The 21220-nt window shown below is 40.2% G+C and overlaps 1 protein-coding gene across 4 annotated transcripts in view; it reads right to left on the bottom strand.

Moving 5' to 3' along the window:
- atp8a1 (ATPase phospholipid transporting 8A1) overlaps positions 1-21220 on the bottom strand; it is a 345629-nt gene that overhangs the window by 257952 nt on the left and 66457 nt on the right. For 2 of the 4 annotated variants that reach the window (XM_060824479.1, XM_060824487.1), the window contains exon 5: positions 8121-8166. The exons of 1 other annotated variant lie outside the window; for it this stretch is intronic. In XM_060824479.1, the coding sequence (XP_060680462.1) occupies positions 8121-8166 (46 nt within the window). Of the gene's footprint in view, positions 1-8120; positions 8167-21220 lie in introns of those variants that run through there. One more of the 4 variants, XM_060824496.1, reaches the window with a different exon arrangement.

Genomic DNA, 21220 nt, shown 5'->3' with positions numbered 1-21220 from the left:
ACATTTGCATCAAAGTCATTAACATACATTAAAGCAGCAACAATCCCAATACTGTTCCTTGTGGTACACTGCTGGTCACAGGCTTCCAGTCAAAAACAAACCCTCCACCATCATTCTTTGCCTTCCTCTCATGATCCAATTTTGCATCCAGTTTGCCAACTCGTCTTGGATCTCATGAGCTCTTATAATTTGGACCAGCCTTCTATGTGGGGCCATATAAACCATATTAACTGCACTAACCTCATCAATATTTCTTGTCAACCTTTCAAAGTATGCGATTAGATTTGTCAAACACGTCCAACAGATGTTCAACAATCCATGCTGACTTTCCCTGATTAATTCCTGCCTTTCCAAGTGGTGATTAATCCTGTCACTCAGAATTTTTTCCAATAATTTCACAACCACTGATGTCAGGCTAACTGGTCTGAAATTAGCTGGCCTATCCCTGCTGCCTTCTTGAACAAAGGAACAATTTTACTCTGTATTTGACAGTTCAATACATGGCCTCATGGTTCTCAAGAAGGATACTGAATGCTTGGATGAGAAATACCTTCATTCTGCAGCACTAATTTCCATCATTTGGATAAGCACAAACGTCAAACGCAAGGTATAACCCATCATATAGAACAAAGATACTTCATTTGAATAGCTGCAACTTTTTAATTAAAAAGATGACTTGTGCTTTTACAATTTTTCAGTAAAGTTCATCTTAACATCAGATCCATTTGGTCGTCTTTCTTACCCCCACACCCCCAAACCTATCCCACTTTTCTTAGGGATCAGAAAAAAAACCGTTGACATAAAATGACACTTCTTTTCTGATTTTTCACTCTTGTTCCATTCATCAATCCAACACAAGTTACATCTCTAAGATGTGGAGCCCAGAGAACAGGAACTGAGTCTATATTTGGCATTCTTCATGCTATTGAGAATGAGTTGCATTATTTAAAGGAAAGGAAATGCTGATGAAGTGTACATTTTCTTAAAAAGTGTGTAGTGGAGCAGCTCATAATTAGGCTTTAGGGGTTGGGGGGGTGGGGTAGTGGTGACGGACAGTATGTCTGAGCAAACCTGAAGGGTTAGGGGGCCAGAGCCGCTGACACAACACACCACCTCAAGCCAACTCCTTTGCTCTTTGCAGCAACGCTTCAAACTACTTCTCCAAAGTTCTCATTCCTTATCACTAGGGACAGTCATATGGCACATTAACCTCAGCAAAGGATACATTCTTGTCTCCCATCGATGTGAACACTCATTTCCTCACATGATTCTTATTTACTAAGTTCTCCCTTAAAGTTGTGATTGCATTTCTAAAAGTCATGACTTTAAATGAAACAACTTTAAGTGAAGGATTGTCTCCAGTAGGAATCAATATTAAAGCCATTTTGGTTACTATTCGCTCTGAAAAAGCAATGTACAGGTTGAAATATTTGTGCATTACCAGCCGAAATACCATTCAAAATAAAATTAAATAACTAAATATAAAAGAAACAATTCTTTGTTTTCTTCTAAGTGCTGAGAAACCCAAGTTAAAATTTTCAATTCAAACAATGAACATTCCTAAATGCCTTCACTGATAATTAATGTTATCCTTTAAAACAAAATAAATCAAAATATCCCCAAAAAATGTAATATAATAGTTATGGCAAGTATCTTAAATTTATATACACCTCCATCTAGTGGCGGATGCTGTTTGATGTGGGTAGCAGCTGAAGTCTCAAAGTACTGGCACTAAATAACTTCTGTCACAGGTGGAACCAGAACTTCAGTTCAAATTCAGAATGACAGCCAGGACAGAAAAAGACACCGAAGGTTTTAAAGGTGACGACAGACGCAAGTGTGATGCCCTATGGGTAATATTACTAGACTAGCAACGCAGAACTTGTAGGTTAATTTTCTGGGGACATGTGGTTAAGTCACATGGTGAAATTTAAATTCAGTAGTGATCCAGAATTAAAGCCTGTCTAATGAAGGACATACAATCATTGTCAATTGTCATGCAAACCCATTTGGTTTACTGCAGGAAAGGAAATCAGGCCACTTTAACGGGTCCAGTCTTCATATGACTCCAGACCCACTGAGATGTCTGAACAGAAGAATGAAGCGAGACAGACCAGCCATTATCAACGTAAACACCAGAAACAATGATGCCAAAAACAGCCCTGTTGACCTTGCAAAGATTTCCTTACAAACATCTGGGGGTTTGTACAAAACTGGAGAGCTCTCCCACAGACTAGTCAAGCAACATTACCACGATGGTATGATTCTATGACCACATGTATGACCCAGATGTCACCATCACAATCCCTGGGTACCTCCATCTGAATTGCAGAGAAGACCCACCAAAGGTGGCAGCACAGTTCTACATATTTGCAATGGAGCTGCCCTTGGCACCCTAATATTGACTCTGGACTTCAAAAAGTCCCATGGCATCAGGACAAAATATTCAAGGAAACCTTCTGTAGAGTATCAACCATCAACTCCACCCTAACCCCACTCAATTGATGAATCCAGACACCTCAATGTTTAACAGCAGTTAGAGGATGCATTAATAGCAAGGGTGAAAACATACTCTTGATAATGGACAGAGTGGTTGGTAACACCAATACTGATTGAATTGGTCAAGTCCTAAAATACATAACTGTTAGACTGGTGGAGAGGGAACCAACTTGAGGGAAAAACCTGCTTGACCTTGTCCTCATTAATTTACCTGTCCCAGATGCATCTGTCCATGACAGGATAGGGAACAGTGACCACACCAGTCTTAATGGAGATGATGTCCTGCCTTTACACTGAGGATGCCTCCAGCTATGTCATTTGGCAAGCCACAATGCTGATTGGGGCAGCTTTCAAACAGATCTAGCAAACTAAAAACATTAATCCATGAGGTTCTGTAATTTATAACAGGAGAATTGTATTCAACTACAATCTCTAATGTTCTCTACCATTACTAGGGCAGGGATCAACCCTGATTTGATGAAGGGTGCATGAGATTATGCCAGATAACACCAAGCAGGATCAAGGATGGCTAAAAATCAGACCTCAATCTGATCAAGTTACAACACCTGATTAATTGTGTGCTGAACAGCAGAAGAAGCAAATGACAAACAGAGCCAGGCAATCTCACAACAAAACCAATGGATCAGATCTAAGCACAGCAGTCCTGCCACAGCCAGTCGTAAATGTGGTGGACAATTCTATCGAGATGAATTCACTTCCTGACTCCCCGGTGTCTGTCCAATATATCCAAGGCACAAGTTGGCAATTAGAGGAAATAAACTTCATGTGCCTAGATAGTTGCGGTTTGAACAACAGTTAAGAGGCTTTGACACCGTTCAGGATAAATAATCCTGCACAAGTGACACAATATCAACCACCTTCAACAAGCATTCCCTTCATCACTGACACACAGCTATTGTACCCTTTACAAATACACTGGATCAACTCACTAAGGCTCCTTTGACAGCACTTTTTATATTTTTAATTTAAGCAGATGTGTTTGTTGATTTTATGACATTATCAATACATGTCTAGCTCTTTATAAGTTGAGCATATTACATGATTTCAATGATTTTTGACATGCATCGTAGCGACTATTATTTTGTCACATTAATTCGAATTTTATACACAAGTGCCTTGAAAAAGTGTCTGAAGCCAATTTCACAGCATTAGTTGCTTATTTTCTTTCATAATAGCAAAGGATATTGAACTGTATCTTTGGGAAAAAAATACAATTCAATTTTGAGTCAGTTAATCCTAATGGAGATGGCAGTAACAGTGATATAATTGTCTTCAGTAGAGGTTTTGGGAAAGAAAATCAAAAATCTTTTGAAGTTTCCATTATTAATAGTTGTCCAGTGATCACAGCTGGAACAATGCATAGAAATTGATCAAATAAAGGAAGACCAAGAACAAAATAGTTTATCTTCTACCATGTTCACAACTACATGATTTACAATAATATTGGTGGTATTAACTGGTCATTATAATTGATCTACATAAGTCGACAAAAGACATCAGAAAACCCCCAGAATTTTAGGCCTATAAGTTATTGTTCAATCACCAATCCTTGGAGTGTTTAACACTCAAATGCGTTTTCCCTAGCTGTAAGGTCTAGGAGTAGGTGAAACAGACAGTGCAATTGATTTGAGAAAAGTTCTTCCCTTAGACGGTTTGAGAATTTACCAACCCATTCTACAATGCTTAATCAATGAGTGCATGCAAGATCGATTGATGTTTTGGGCACACAAGGCATCTCAGTATGTGAAGAGACTGCAAGAAAATGGAATCGATCTCAATGATCAGCCAAAATTCTAAAAATTGCTTAAGTGGATGTGTGCCCCACTCCTGCTTCTACCTTTTAAGTAATCTTTGGTGCATAACATCCACCAAGTCATGTTTCAAATTATTTAATTGCTTTCAGAAAAGGTGCTATCTAATTTGCATTGGAGTAACTCAATGTTTTTTCCAATTTTTCTTGAGGAAACCTGTTCCTTAACACTTGCTCATCTAGGAGAAAGTGAGGACTGCAGATGCTGGATTTCAGAACTGAAAATGTGTTGCTGGAAAAGTGCAGGTCAGGCAGCATCCAAGGAGCAGGAGAATTGACGTTTCGGGCATGTGCCCTTCTTCAGGAATGAGAAGGATGAAGAGAGCTTCTTCAAGGAAGGCATCCTTGTAAGAGAATCCGCAGTAGGTTAAAATCTTCTAGGAAAAAGTGAGGACTGCAGATGCTGGAGATTAGAGCTGAAAATGTGTTGCTGGAAAAGTGTTGGAGGAAGAGAGCTTCTTCAAGGAAGGCATGAGGAAGAGAGCTCCTCCCCCTCATTCCTGAAGAAGGGCTCATGCCCGAAACATCGATTCTCCTGCTCCTTAAATGCTGTCTGACCTGCTGCGCTTTTCCAACAACACATTTTCAGCACTTGCTCATCGAGGCAGATTTCTAATCAAGAAGGCTGCTTGGTCCTGGCTGAAATTGAGCTTGGAGATGGCTGTTGCAACTGCATTTATTGTGGCAAATTTAGACTGGTCTTGAATCGTGTATATATGTTAAGCTTTAATGATCAAGGATGTAGATAATCCCCACTCTGACTTGCACTTGCAATCACAGCACTTATAACATTTATGTGGCATGGTCCAGTTCAGTTTAAGGTCATTGGTAACCCCCAGGATGCTGAAGGGTTCAGTAAAGGGCTATGACAAGGAGAGAATATAAAGTGGAGATGGCTCAATTCCAATTCACCATTGTTTGAAATTATCATTTACTCATGTGACACACAAATTATTTGTAACTCAATAGCCCAAGACTAAAAGATCCAGCACTCACTTCAGTCTTTATGAGGAAGTTGAGAGGTGTACTGAACATTGCGCAACCATAAACAAACATCAACACTTCTGACCTAATGGAGACGTCACTGATGAAGCAGTTGAAGATGACTAGATACTACCCACAGAAAATCATGGGGCTTTTGTAACGCAGTGATAGAATCCCAGGAGACCGGGGCTCAGGTTAAACCTGCTTCAAAAGGTGTTTAATAATATCTCTCAGCAGGTGGATTAGAGAATATTTACCCTCATAAACATTAGGGGTCTTGATGTACAGTAGTAACATGCCTACCTCTGGTCTAAATGGTTCAAGTTTGAGCTGGTCCAGATGTGTTTCACAATACATCTGAACAGGGTGATTAAAAATATCTTTCTTCAGAATATTAAGCAGCAATGTCTTGGCACAGAAATGACTGGCCTCCAAAAACCACAACCACCTTTCTTTGTGCCAGGTATGCCTCCAAACAGCTGAGAGATCCAATTTCCCCACCCTGTACCCAAAACCTAACTCAGCAGATTGCCATTGACTTCAATTTCATCAGGGTAGCTTCATGAGAAAATCTGTCAAAGGCTGCCTCGATTTTCAGGAAGTGACTCTCAATTTTTGCCTTTGGAGTTCGGCTATCTGGTCCATTTTGTATCACAGATGTAAAAATTCAGGAGACAAGTGGCCCTAGTTTAATATATTCTGTACAATAAAATTTTATGATTCTATGATTACAAAATGTGCCTTTAACAAGGATTTATTCCGTCATGTTTCCTTTGATAGCAAGTATTGTAAACTTGGAGCTGAACTGTCTGCTCTGAGCCAACCAACCAGTCTTTTCTTGAAAAAGGTTGGAACAACAGAAACAGCATGAAGGGGTGGGGTCAAGCTCTCATTTTCTCACACACACACACACACACAAAGTTTTCTATTGATATTCTTTCTCCTTGGATTGGAGAACTGCATGTAAGACCAATTTTACAAAATTTGCGTTTGCAAGGATGTATTTATGGGATGCTATTACATTGGGACAGTTGCTGTTCAGGAGTTAATAATCTACTATTCTGTTAAAATGTCCAATAGAGGTAAGATATTTTAACTACAGTGTAAGAATAAAGTGTGTTTTGCTTCAAGCCTGGTAGCATGGAATTGCACCCAGAATTCAACACAGTTCCACACTGTAAGTAATCTAATCTAATCAACACTTTACACTTGCCATTGAAAATAAGAGAAGTTAGTGACAAGGCTCTCTTCTTAATATATTTTGAGGGGGTTTGGTCTGGTCCATCAAGAATAATAAACTGAGCAAGTTTATGTGACATAAACGTGCTGCTTGGTAGCAATGTCAACACTACTTTCTCTCATCTGTGATAATGGTGCAGTAACTGGCAGGACTTACTTTGATCTATTTTTGTGAGCAGGGCATACCCGGACAATTTTCCATGCAGCTAGACAGACACCAATGTAGTAGCTGTACTAAAACAGACTACCTGATTGTGTGAATAGTTCTGCAGCACAAATAGTACTGCCAGGATGTTGTCAGGGCCCATAGCCTTTGCAATATCCGGTGTCTTCAGATGCTCCCTGATGTCACATGGAGTGAACTGAATTGGCTGAAGATAATCATCACTGATGCGGGCATGTCAAGAGGCTAAGACAGATTGTTCACTTGGCATTCTGGCTGAAGATTATTGCAAATACTTCAACTCAGTATTTTGCACTGATGTGCGGGACACTCCAGTAGAGGATGAAGATATTTGTGCTAATTGTTTAATTGTTCATCAATAGCAGGACTTGGATCCATTTATTCTTACAAATATCTGCCCATCACATTTTGCTTTGGCTGTTTGTCATGCAAATAGTCTTGTGCTATAACTTCACTATGTTAACAATACATTTTTATGTTTATCCTGATGCTACTCCTAGCTTGCACTCTTTACTGAAAAAGGGTGGATCACTGGGCTTCACACTAAAAGTAGAGTGAGATGAGAAGGTTACAGATTGTGGTCGAAGACAATTCTACTGCTGTGGCCATTAGCACCTACGTATTTACCCTCTGGTTGTCTCGACAAAAGTGAAATAGTTATCTAGCTCCTATCACATTTTATAAGTAGTCGCATCATCCTTCAACCTTCTCCTGACCTGATGAAGGGCTTATGCTCGAAACGTCGAATTCTCTATTCCTGAGATGCTGCCTAACCTGCTGTGCTTTGACCAGCAACACATTTGCAGCTGTGATCTCCAGCATCTGCAGACCTCATTTTTTACCCTAATATTGTGTCATCCCATCTTAAGCCATTGGAGACAACGTATTCAGCTCAGTTGTGGAGCATTTTCAGCCCAACCTCAAGTTCCGACAAAGGTCACTGTTAATGAAGCAGTACAAGGTTGGATAAAAATCTAGCATCTCTATATTCAGTCAGTAAAGCAGTGTGACATTGAGAGATAGTAGCTTTAATGAAAAGATAAACAAAATATCGTAACGCAGTTCTGAAATTCTCAAGTAAACATAGCAAAAAGTTGGAAACATGCATGCAGGGCAGTAGCATTGGAAAATGAAAGAGTTTGTATCAGTTTGTGACTTGATTCTTATGAAAGGCCACAATCTGAAACAAATTCTGTTTCTCCCCACATGGACACTGATGGATCGGATTATTTTAAGAAAATACAACTATTTTCATATGAAAGCAAACATAGGTCAAACTGAGGAACTCTGCACAATTTCAAAAAGATGGCATATATTTGGATGACTATTTATTTTCTCCTGTTTTACATGTAAATTATAAATAATTTCAAATCATGCTCCTACCTTGTGCTTTTTTCTTGTTCACTCCACTATCAGCATTATGTCTTTTCTGTATAAAAACACAAATACATTAGACAAATTCATGCATATTCTTTCAGAAAACCATAAGACCTCTTTTCTCTGCCAATTTTAACTTCACTCCTTCTCAGACGGTAATGGATTCCTGTTGGATTACAGTGCCATAATTCCCCAGTTATTCTCCAATACGTTGTTCAAGTCACACCTCATCAGTCAGATTGCTATGGGAAAGTGCCAAATTTGACCTAGATTTGAATTTTCCTATAATTTGCTAAGTTATCAGGGTAAAATGAATTCAGCATCTTGCAAATATTAACGTTGTGGTAGGGGGTAAAATTAGCAGGTGAAAGTCAGAATTATTGCAGCACAGAAAGAACTATTTGGCAGATTGAGTCTATGCCAATTCTGCAGAGTGATATCGTAAGAACTCCTCATCTCTGGTCATAGAAGATCTTTCATCCTTCTCTCCTATACTTTATAGCCTTCAGGATTCAACACTGAGTTCAACAACTTCAGAGCATGACTGCCCTCAATTTTGATTATATTCCTTTTGACCTCTGCAGTGACTTGCTTGTACAAGTTTACTCTCAGCAGAACTGACCTATTTTCTACTAAACCTCTCCTCTCTCATTAACATTCCTTTTGCCTTTTCTCTGGGTACACTATCTGTTTCACTCACTCTTCCTACCCTTTTGTCAACAGCATAATTTTCCAGCCATCTGTTCTTAAGAGGAGTAATTTGGATTCGAAACACTGACTCTGTTTCTCTTCACACATTGCCAGAAGGGCACTTTTTAAAAAAATTTCAAGCCCTTCTCTCTCCAGCACCTACAAATTTCCCTCTAAGCCACTCATTATCCTAGCTTGGAATGATTCACCATTTCTTCATTATCACACAGGGACAAACTCTTAGAACTGTCTCACAAACATCACTGTTAATGTAGCTGCACCATCACCATCGCCCTGAAGGGCAACCAGAGATGAGCAATAAATGCTCGCCCACATCCACTAAATGAATAAAGAAAGAAATGTAAGAAGGCTGCATGCTCCAGAGGAAACATGACACAGAAATGGCTTTATCAACAATGTGACACTCTGCATCATGGGAAAAGTTCATGTCTCATGTGCAAGAGAACTTGCTGCCAGTAATGTGTACATGATGTATTCTGAAAGATTAAACTACTGTGGATGCCAACAGACTGCAATGGCAACTGTGTGAATTTGAAGAGAAGCTGCTGCTACAAATAACTATATCTGCAAGTGAAGTGAAAACTAAGGGAACTTATTGGGGGCAACACGGTGGCTCAGTGGTTAGCACTGCTGCCTCACAGTGCCATAGACCCAGGTTCGATTCCAGCCTTTGGTGACTGTCTGTGTGGAGTTTGCACATTCTCCCAGTGTCTGCATGGGTTTCCTTTGGGTGCTGCAGTTTCTTCCCACAGACCAAAGGTATGCCGGTTAGGTGAATTGACCATGCTAAATTGCCCATAGAGTTAGGTGCATTATTCAGAGGGAAATGGGTCTGGGTGGGTTACTCTTCGGAGGGTTGGTGTGGACTAGGGCCGAAGGACTTGTTTCCACACTGTAGGGAATCAAATCTAATCTTATGAGCAAGGCATTGGGGCAAAACTTTAAAAAGAAATAATAAATTTCACTGTAAAAACAACCTATCAGTCCAACCAGACTGTATTTGTATTTTCTGTCTGATCCAGCAAACGATCCCAATCACCATATATGTATACACTTTTTTCTCATATCCCTTCATCCTTCGTCCATCTTTCATTTATTTATTTAAACTAAAACTAGTTCCTGCCTCAAATACTGACTCCAAATTTCGTAGCCTCACAACACTGCATAAACAGCGATCTCCTCCCTACTTGAAATGTCAAATTTACTTAAACGCTAGAGTCCTCATGTTCTAAGGTCCTCAACTACTAAAAACTGTCAGCTCCTTTCTACCTATTCTATCATTAAACTATTTTAAATATCTGTATCCTGTAATTCATTAGAAGCAAACAAACTAAGTAAATTATCAAATAATTTATTTATTGTTTATCAGAAGACGGTGGGGAAACATAAATTTCCAAGGAGGGACAATCAAGTAACTTTCACCTAAGTATGGGCCTTGCATATTTAAATGTCACTCCAAGGATTATTCAAACTAAGTCAACACTTTCAGTTAAGTATTGAGGGATACGGTGTTGTTAAGGTGCTGACTCTTAGCAAAGGTGTTCAATCTGAACCATTCATGTAAAACAAAATCTCATGGCATCATTTAGAACATTAAAACTAGGAGTTGGAATAGACCATCTGACCCTTTGAGCCCACTCTGCTATTCAATAAGATCATAGTTGACCTTTTTGTAGCCTCAGCTCCACTTACCCATGCTCTCACTATAACACTGAATTCCTTTACTGTTGAAAACATTATTTATCTTAGCTTTAAAAGCATTCAATGAGAAAGCCTCAATTACTTCACTGGGCAGGGAATTCTATAGATTCACAACCCTATGGGTAAAGAAGTCCTTTCTCAATTCATTCTTAAATCTGCTTCCAATTTTGAGGCTATGCCCTCTTGACCTAGTTTCACCTGTCAGTGGAAACATCCTCTTTGCTTCTATCTTATCCATTCCCTTCATAATTTTATATGTTTCTATTAAGATCCCCCCCCCTCATTCTTCTAAATTCTAATGAATATAATCCCAGTCTACTCAGTCTCTCCTCATAAGCCAAACCCCTCAACTCCAGAATCAATCTGGTGAACTTCCTCTGCACTCCCTCTAGTGCCTACGTCCTTTCTCAAGTAAGGAGACCAAAACTGCACACAATACTCCAGGTGCGGTCTCACCAGCACCCTAAATAATTGCAACATGACCGACTTCCCTGCTTTTAAAATCAATCCCTTTAGCAATGAAGGACAAAATTCCATTTGCCTTCTTAATTACCTGTTGTATCTGCAGACCAACCTTGTGATTCATGCAAAAGGACACCCAGGTCCCTCTGCATGCTTCAATTTTTTTTACCATTCAAATAATCATTCTTTTTAGTGTTACTCCAATCAAAACAGATGACTTCACATTTATTAATATTGTACTGTACCTGGCAGAAATTTGTCCACTCATTTAAACTATCTATTGTCCCCTGCAAAGTTCCTCTGCACACTTTGCTCTACCATTCATCTTAGTGGAATCTGCAAACTTAGACATTCTACACGTGGTCCCCAACTCCAAATCATCCATGTAAATTGCGAATAATTGCAGTCCCAACACTAATCCCTGATCACCAACCAGAAAAACACTTACTTATCCGCACTTTTTGCTTCCTGTTAGTTAACCAATCCTCTATCCATGCTAATACATTGCCCGTAACACCATGAATCTTCATCTAATGCAGCAGCCTTTTGCACGGCACCTTGTTGAAAGCCTTTTGGAAATCTAGATACATCACAGCCACTGGGTCCCTGTTGTCCACAGTGCTTGAAATGGCTTCATAGAATTCCAGTAGATTAGTTAGTCATGACCTACCTTTCATGAACCCATGTTGTATCTGTCCAACAGGACAATTTTTATTTAGATGTCTTGCTATTTCTTCCTTGATAAAAAAATTCAAGCATCTTCCCCACTACAGAAGTTAAGCTAACTGGTCTATAAACTCCTATCTTTTGTCTAGCCCCTTTTTCAAACAGTGGTGTCACATTTGCTATTTTCCAATCTGCTGATCTGCTCCAAAGTCCAGTGAATTTTGGAAAATTACCACAAGTGGGTGGATTTGCTATTTCTCCCACCTCTTTTAGTAGCCTGGGAAGGATTCTATCAGGAAACTTGTCTACTTTTAGCTCCATTAGCTTGCAAAACACTACCTCTTTCTTGATAGTGATCGTTTCTATGTCCCCACCAACCTTAGGCAAAAGTGAGGACTGCAGACGCTTGAAACCAGAATTCAGATTAGAGTGGTGCTGGAAAAGCACAGGCCAGGCAGCATCCGAGGAGCAGGAATATCGATGTTTTGGGCAAAGGCCCTTCATCAGGAATGGCCACTGTTTAAAGGGCCATTCCAGCACCACTCTAATCTAAACCCCACCCACCTTAGTCTCCTTGTCAATTACTGGCATGTTATTCACATCCTCCACTATGAAGTCTGACACAAAATACCTGTTCATTTCCTCATATCCCATTACTAAATCCCCCTTCTCATCATCTAAAGGATAAACATTTACCTTAGCCACTCTTTTTCATTCTATATGTTTGTAGAAACTTGTGCTATCTGTCTTTATATTCTGAGCGACCTCAGTAAGTACTCTCTACACCTTACTCAATCTTCATCCTTCAAATAACACCACTCACGTAGATTAAATGATGATTCATTCCATTGCCATGTGGGACATGGCTATGTACAAATGGACTACAAGTTGATTTATAAAACACTGAGTAAACTTCAAAACAAATTCCTTAGTTGGTACTTTGTTACACCCTTAGGACATGAAGGTGATATAAATGCTAATGATATAAACACGGTCAACCTCTGCCTTATTTTGCAGTTTCTTCAACCATTGTCACCAATCAAGGCTATGACAACCAGAAATCTTAGCTCAGACCCAAAAATTCTGATAGAGTATTTATTAAAGGATTCATGTCAGTAATAACCTCTATTTATGTACAGTCTTTAAAAAAGTCTTAAGACATTTTGCAGTAATATTCTAAAGCAAAAATTTGTAATCGAACCACAAAAGCCAACATTAAAGCAGATGACCAAATTCTTTAAGGGAACGGTTTTAAGGAGCATCTAAAAAGAGGAAATAGCTAGTGAGAAGAATTAAAGACGGAATTCCAAGGCTTTGCAAATATTCAAAATATATAATAACCAATCAGGGGGCAATTCAAATTAAGAATGACCAAGATGTCAGAATGAGAAGGAAAATGGACATGAGCTAATTGATACCCCAAAAATGGTGCTGGCTGTAATGCTCATATTTGTACAGTAGACACAATGGATATGGATCATAGTCAGGTAAATGCATCCTCATACCAGTATACTAACATATCAGCTGATAAAGTACCATCAGTTTAAAGCAAAATTAAAAAAGACAGGAGCTCTTCAGAATGTACAGAGTTAACAAACATATGCTCATGATAATAGAACTCCCCCATACCATCTGGCTCTTAAGCACTCCTATTGTTCTTGATTCCAGTACAGATTAAGTGCCCATTAAAACTTAAATTTTAGGTAGCAACCTCTAATGGTCCTATAGAAGCCACTTGTTTAGAAGATCTCGTTTACACACAACTATCCTGAATGTAGCAGATCTGGCATTAACTATGCTCAAAGTAGTCTAATTCCATGAAGGAATCTCAAACAGAAATTGAGCATTCTACTCACATACGCAAAGAGTATAATTTCTGTTTCAGACACTGCCATATGGTGGTCAATTCCTGAACTTAAACCAAAAAGTCTCAAAATTCACCCCACCTGCTTTGGAGCCTGTTTGACAACTACCCCTTGTTTGCTTCTTCCACATTAGCCACCAAAGGAGGTTGAGGGGTGACCTTATAGAAATTTATAATGTCATGAGGGTCATAGATAAGATGAAGACAAAGGCCTTTTCTCTGAGGGAAGTTCAAAACTAGGGTGCTTTTTTTTTTAGGTGAGAGGAGAAAGATTTAACAAGGGCTGGAGGGCAAATTTTTCACACAGAAGATGGTTTATATGTGTGGAATGAAGTGCCAGAGGAAGTGGTAGATACAGGAACAGTTACAACATTTAAAAGACATTTCGACAGGTACTGAATAGGAGAAAGTGAAGACTGCAGATGCTGGAGACCAGCGTTGAAAAAATGTGATGCTGGAAAAACACAGCAGGCCAGGCAGCATCCGAGGAGCAGGAGAATCGAAGTTTCGAGTATAAGCCCTTCTTCAAGAATGAGGCTGGTGTGCCAGGCAGACTGAGATAAAAGGTAGGGGGGAGGAGATTAGGGGGAGGGGTGCTGGGAATACGATAGGTGGAAGGTGGTGAGGGTGAGGGTGATAGGCCGGAGAGGGGGTGGGAGAAGAGGAGGTTGGGAAGAAGATCGCAGGTCAAGAGGGCAGTGCTGAGTCCGGGGGTTCGGACTCATAAGGTGGGGGGAGGATAAATGAGAAATCTATATTCATCCCATGTGGTTGGAGGGTTCCTAAGTGGAAGATTAGGCGCTCTTCCTCCAGGCGTCGTGTGGTCAGGGTCTGGCGACGGAGGCGGCCAAGGACCTTCTTGTCCTTGGCAGAGTGGGAGGGGAAGTTAAAGTGTTCAGCCACAGGACAGTTGGGTTGGTTGGTGCAGGTGTCCCAGAGATGTTCCCTGAAACGTTCCGCAAGTAGGCGGCCTGTCTCCCCAATGTAGAGGAGGCCACATCGGGTGCAGCAGATACAGTAAACGGTATGTGTGGAGGAGCAGGTGAATTTCCGATGACTATGGAAGGATCCATTGGGGCCTTGGAGGGAGGTGAGGGGGGAGGTGTGGGCGCAAGTTTTGCACTTCTTGCAGTTACAGGGGAAGGTGCCGGGAGTGGAGGTTGGGTTGGTGGGGGGTGTGGACCTGATGAGGGAGTCGCGGAGGGAGTGGTCTCTCTGGAACGCTGATAGGGGTGGGGAGGGAAATATGTCCCCCTGGTGATAGGGTCTGTTTGGAGGTGGCGGAAATGACAGAGGATGATCCTTGTATCAAAGTTAAAGGCTTATCTGAACAGAGTATTTGACTGAACTGGCTTTATGCAACCGATTCATCGAATCTTAACACAAAAGGCAGTGAATTAGCCCAACGACAAATGCTGAAAAGCTGAAATAAAAAAAGGGAGAAAATGCCTGAAAATTATCAAGTCTGGCAGCATCTATAGAGAGGGAAATAGAATTAACATGTCAATTCTGTTATGACGTCTCAAGAAACATTTGACCCATTGTGACTTTCCAGTGAACTCACCTGCCGTGCCTCTGTCCATTTCACCATTTGTCCATGATATCCTGAAGCCTATACAATATTCATACCTTGCTTATTCTTTGCCAAGTTTTGTGCCATCTGCAAATGTTATAATACTGCGCCCTGGACCAGCAACTAGGTTGGTTACAGCAGAAAACTACTTCATAACCCTCTTGAAAAACATCCATCCAAAATTATCCTTTGCTCCCTGTTACTGAGTCAACTTTGTATTCATGCCTCCATATTTTCCTTAATTTCACAGGCTTTCACCTTTAACAAGCTGTGCAGCATCTTCTCGAATGCCTTCTGAAAGATCATATTTCAAGAAATGTGGTAAGGAAAACCAGGGAACTATAGACTGGTGAGCCTGACATCAGCGGTGGATATGTTATTGGGGCAATTCTGGCCTCCTTCCTATCAGAAAGATGGTGTGAAACTTGAAAGGGTTCAGAAAAGATTTACAAGGATGTTGCCAGGGTTGGAGGATTTGAGCTACAGGGAGAGGTTGAACAGGCTGGGGCTGTTTTCCCTGGAGCATCGGAGGCTGAGGGGTGGCCTTATAGAGGTTTAGAAAATCATGAAGGGCATGGATAGGATAAATAGACAAAGTCTTTTCCCTGGGGTCGGGGAGTCCAGAACTAGAGGGCATAGGTTTAGGGTGAGGGTTGGAAAGATATAAAAGAGACTTAAGGGACAACTTTTTCTTTCAGAGGGTGGTACGTGTATGGAATGAGTTGCCAGAGGAAGTGGTGGAGGCTAGTACAATTGCAACATTTAAAAGGCATCTGGATGGTTATATGAACAGGAAGGGTTTGGAGGGATATGGGCTGGGTGCTGGCAGGTGGGACTAGATCGGATTGGAATATCTGCTCAGCGTGGACAGGTTGGACCGAAGGGTCTGTTTCCATGCTGTACATCTCTATGATTCTGTGACAGGATTTACGCTTTGTGTGTGGCTATTCATGTCTCACTAACTTGATTGAGTTTTTTTGAAGCAACAGGATTAATGAGGGCAGAGCAGTGGACATGATCTATATGGAATTCAGTAAGGCTTTCAACAAGGTACTGCTTGGCAGTCTGGTTAGCAAAGCTGGATCACATGGAATACAGGGAGTGTAGCCATTTGGATACAAAACTGGGTCAAAGATAAGAGACAGAGAGTGGTGGTAAAGAGTTGCTTTTCAGACTGGAGGCCTATGACCAATGGTGTGCCACAAGGATTAGTGCAGGAAAGTCCCGGATGATTGGAAGATCGCTGTTGTAACCCCCTCTTCTGGAATAATCTTAAATTTATAAGCATCAGTCATCTGGCACTACTTGTATTTTCAACAAGCTAAAAAAGGTATGGCCAATACTACTGCTATTTCTAACATTCCCGTTTTCAGCAATCAATATATTTAATCTGGACCAAGTGATACCAGCCTTCAATAATACTCATGTTTTAGTATTTCTTTGCTATTGCATCCACAACTTTTCTAACCTTCATTGGAGTAATCATTTAATACTTTATCTATGCCTTCTGTCTCTGCATAAAGATTCACTTTGGGATTTTAAAAGATCCAATATTTTCCTTAGCTGACTACTTACACAATGCCTATATGATATTTTAGTGAACAGTTTCAGGATATCCTGTGACCTTTTGAGGTATTGGGAAGGTTTATTTAATTCAGTATCATGAGTGAATCAAGGAGGAATTCAAATTCAGCTGGTGTAGTATCATCTCACAAGGATTCACACATTGTAGACAATGTTGAAATGTGTAGCTGCTTACTGTGGATGCCGAAATAAACCCTGACAAGTATTAACACTCTTAGATATCACAAATCTGAAACACAAACGGCTGTTCTGTAGCCTCTGGGTTACACTTTTGAGGGGGCATATTTGCATCAGAGGGCATGGTGGACCACATGGAGAGGGGCTATTAAATAGCTATTTATGATCTGCAGTAAACTCTTCTCCAGGTCAGTGTAAACGATGAACTATAGCCAATGGCAGTGGACCTGATAGTTTCCCTCTAGTTCGTCAACATCAGTGACATTAAATACCCCTTCAACCATGAAGCCAGAAAGCCGACAGGGATTGCCAAGACCTGGCAGCAATAAAGCTATGTCATTTGCAGCCAGGCCTGAGGTCCCAAATGAGATTGGCCACAACCTTTTCAAGGGTCGCTACATGACCTAAAGTTGTCTTTGTTCACCTTTTGAATAGACTGACAGAGAATACCTTACTGTCAGCCAATTTAGTAAATGGTTTGTGTTCTGAATTCCACATTCCCATCTAGCCTCAATTATCTTTGATTCTCTTGTCTAATGACAATATATCTACTTGTGCCTTAAAATATTCACTTTATTCAATATTCATTATGCAGAGATTATTACACTTCATGGATCTGCTTTTTAGTGCGCTGACCACCCCACATCCCCTCCCCCTTGCTTCTCATCCTGCTCATGTCATTGCTTACATGGCCCTGAACAACAGGATCCTTTCCCTCCTATTTGATTTTCCTGTCCAGACCTAAGTAGATGTCCTGAAGCCTGGGTCCAGATAAGCAACATAACATTCTGGACTCACTATCTTTATAACCACTACATTCCTTGTTCATGTAATTAAGGAGAAACCTTGAACTGTCGGAGATTATGATGGCTCCTTTATCTGCCTCATTCTGTCACAATCTCCTTTCCCTAATGACTGATCAAATTAAAAGACTTGATCATAATCCCTGGAATATAGACTCTCAGTAATTTCCCCTCCCTAATGTGTTGCAGTGTCTGTAGTTCAGCCTGCAGCTGATAATCTCTGAAGTTGCACAAATTGTAAATACTGCAAATGCCTTTGCCCCACATCACATTGGCATGCAAGAGCTCCCACATGCTGTAACTGTGTCATAGCACCCATCCTGCTACTTGTTTAACATGTTTTTTTTAGTTAAATTACTTTTATGTATATTTTATTAACCCTGGCATCACAGTTAGATCTGTAGTTAATGCTAACCAATAATGCCTCGTCAAAAGATTTCATTAGGCAAAATTAGGTATTACTGTAAACCATTTCTTACAGAATACATGAAGACTGTACAGTTATCCTGAATTGGCTTTTAAAAACTCATCTTCCCACCCTAGTCATTCCATAAAATGAAACAAAAAACATGCCACTTTGCTGTGTATCAAATCCCATTTTCAATATACTTGTTAAGCTATCTATCTGTGCATTGTCTCAAAGGTTATATTGTTTTTAAAATTTCCTATTCAGATGTTGACTGCACAATAGCAAGACAATTATAATTATGTTTCTTACCCCATCCATCAATATTATAATGTGGATTCACAGATACAGAAGGCTGTGAAGGCCAGGTCATCGAGTATATTTAAGACGGAGATAGACAGGCGATCAAAGGTTATGGCAAGAAAGTGGGAGAATGGGGTCGAGAAACTTAGCAGCCACAATTGGATGGCAGAGGAGACTTGATGGGATGAATGGCCTAATTTCTGCTCCTGTTGTCTTATGAATTACATGGTTCCACTTTAATGTAATGTTTGGAGCACCTGCATGTCATCTGTTAAGCTTTGCCAGGTGCAGTTAATGAAATCTATTCTCTGTTATTCGAATGCTATAAATAGATTATTCCATCACAGTAGCAAAAGCAGCTTAAAATTAAAGCCAACATCTATTGACAATTACAAGCTATTAGTGAGTTTTGCGAATATTTGTAGCTCAGGCTGAGGTTCTGGATGCAAGTTTGCTCACTGAGCTGAAAGGTTTGTTTTCAGGTGTTTCATCACCATACTATGTAACATCATCAGTGAGCCTCCTATACAGTATATTCAAATAAATACACATAAATAAAAAAAAGGGCCATGCCACCAGTGCTTCACCAGAGGCTCTGTGATAATATTACCTGGTATGGTGACAAAACGTCTGAAAACAAACCTTCTAGCTCAGCGAGCAAACTTACATTCAAAATTACAAGCTATATTGACATGCAAAATTCATGACAGTTCAATCAATGTGGATAGTTCATTAGGAACTAATGCTGCAATGAAAAATGCATTTCCCTGGAAATTAACCCATTGTAAAAAGAATGTAACATTACTAGAAAAAAGGGAATTTGTTGTAAAATAATAGTTGAGACCATTCAAGTAGAAGGCATCAAAGCTACAGTTCTCTTGAGCCTGAAGGAATTTTAGCTAGTTCATAAAACAAATCTCTTGGCAAAGGAACAACCCAGTGGGAATGTGGATCAGAATGGATTGTATTTGCTATTTATTGTGTGCTGTGGCATAATAAATTACAGTCTATTATTCATATTTACATGTTCAATCTGGGTGTTAGAATATACATTTCACATGTGCAGAATAGGTCGGAAAAATGAGAGGTCATGTGTCACATATCCATATTCCAGTTGGTAGCATGGAGAAATTGCATCACGACAGCTTACGATTGGACAAGAGTCAGTATAATACCAACTTGGAAACAAATTTCATAAGTTCACATCTTACTCAAATGTCAACATTCTTGTTTTATTTTTCAGATCCTGGGTGTCTTATCTGGCATTCCCAGCACTGCTTTTATTACAGGTATTTGAGATTGATCTGTTCATCCCATTAGAAATTCATGGCTGAGGAAAAAGATAGGTGATTCAAACATATTTACTACATCTAGCCATATAGTCATAGAAAGGTACAGCACAGAAACCGACCCTTTGGTCCAACTCATCCATGCCGACCAGATATCTGAACCTAATCTAGTCCCATTACCACCACTTGGCCCATATCCCTCTAAACCCTTCCTATTCATAAACCCATCCAGATACCTTTCAAATGTTGTAAATTGTACCAGCCTCCACCACAGACTCTGGCAGCTCATTCCATACATGCACCACCTTTTGAAAAAATAGTCCCTAATGTCTGTTCAATTTTTTTCCTTCTCACCTAAACCTACGCCCTCTATGACTCCCCCATCCCAGGGAAAATACCTTGTCTACTTATCCTATCTATGCCCCTCATAATTTTGTAAACCTCTATTAAAAGGTTCCCCCCCTCAGCATCTGACACTCCATGGAAAACAACCTCAGCCTATTTAGCCTCTCCCCATAGCTCAAACCCTCCAACCCTGGCAACATCCTTGTATATTATTTCTGAACTCTTTCAAGTTTCACAATATCCTCCCAATAGAAGGGATACCAGAATTGCACATAATATTCCAAAAGTGGCCTAACCAATGTCCTGTACAGCCACAACATGACTTCCCTACTCCTATACACAATACTCTGATCAATAAAGGAACTCATACCAAACACCTTCTTCACTATCCTATCTACCTGTGAATCGACTTTCAAGGACTATGAACCTGACTCCAAGATTTCTTTGCTCAGCAACACTCTCTAGCACCATCCCATTAAGTGTATAAGTCCTGCTCTGATTTTCTTTTACAAAATGGAGCACCTCACCTTTATCTAAATTAAACTCTATCTTCAACTCCTCAGTCCTTTGGCCTTTCTGATCAAGATACTGTTGTACTCTGAGATAACCTTCTTCACTGTCCACTCCACCTCCAATTTTGATGTTACCAGCAAAGTAAACCTCCAACGTTCACATTTAAGTCATTTATATAAATTACAAAGCAGTGGACCCAGCACCAATCTTTGTGGCTCAACACTGGTCACAGGCCTCTAGTCTGAAAGAGGACCCTCCACCATCACCCACTGTCTTCAACCTTCCAGCCAGTTGGCGAGTTCTCCCTGTATACCATGAGATAATAGACAATAGGTGCAGGAATAGGCCATTCTGCCCGTCGAGCCTGCACCACCATTCATTATGATCATGGCTGATCATCCTCAATCAGTATCCTGTTCCTGCCTTATCTCCATAACCCTTGATTCCACTATCCTTGAGAGCTCTATCCAACTCTTTCTTAAATGAATTCAGAGACTGGGCCTCCACTGCCTTCTGGGGCAGAGCATTCCACACACCCAGGTCTCATCTTGCTAACCAGTCTACCATGAAGAAACTTATCGAAAGCCTTGCTTAAGTTCATATAGATCACATCCACAGTTCTGCCCTTATCAGTCCTCTTCATTACTTCCCACAAGAAATCAATTTCGTGACATGATTTGCCACACACAAAGTCATTTTGATTATCCCT

This window comes from Hemiscyllium ocellatum, chromosome 1 (genome assembly GCF_020745735.1).
Source record: "Hemiscyllium ocellatum isolate sHemOce1 chromosome 1, sHemOce1.pat.X.cur, whole genome shotgun sequence".
NCBI classification, from domain to species: domain Eukaryota; kingdom Metazoa; phylum Chordata; class Chondrichthyes; order Orectolobiformes; family Hemiscylliidae; genus Hemiscyllium; species Hemiscyllium ocellatum.
The sequence above is the reverse complement of the archived record's forward strand: the minus strand, read 5'-3'. Positions and strand labels throughout refer to the sequence as shown.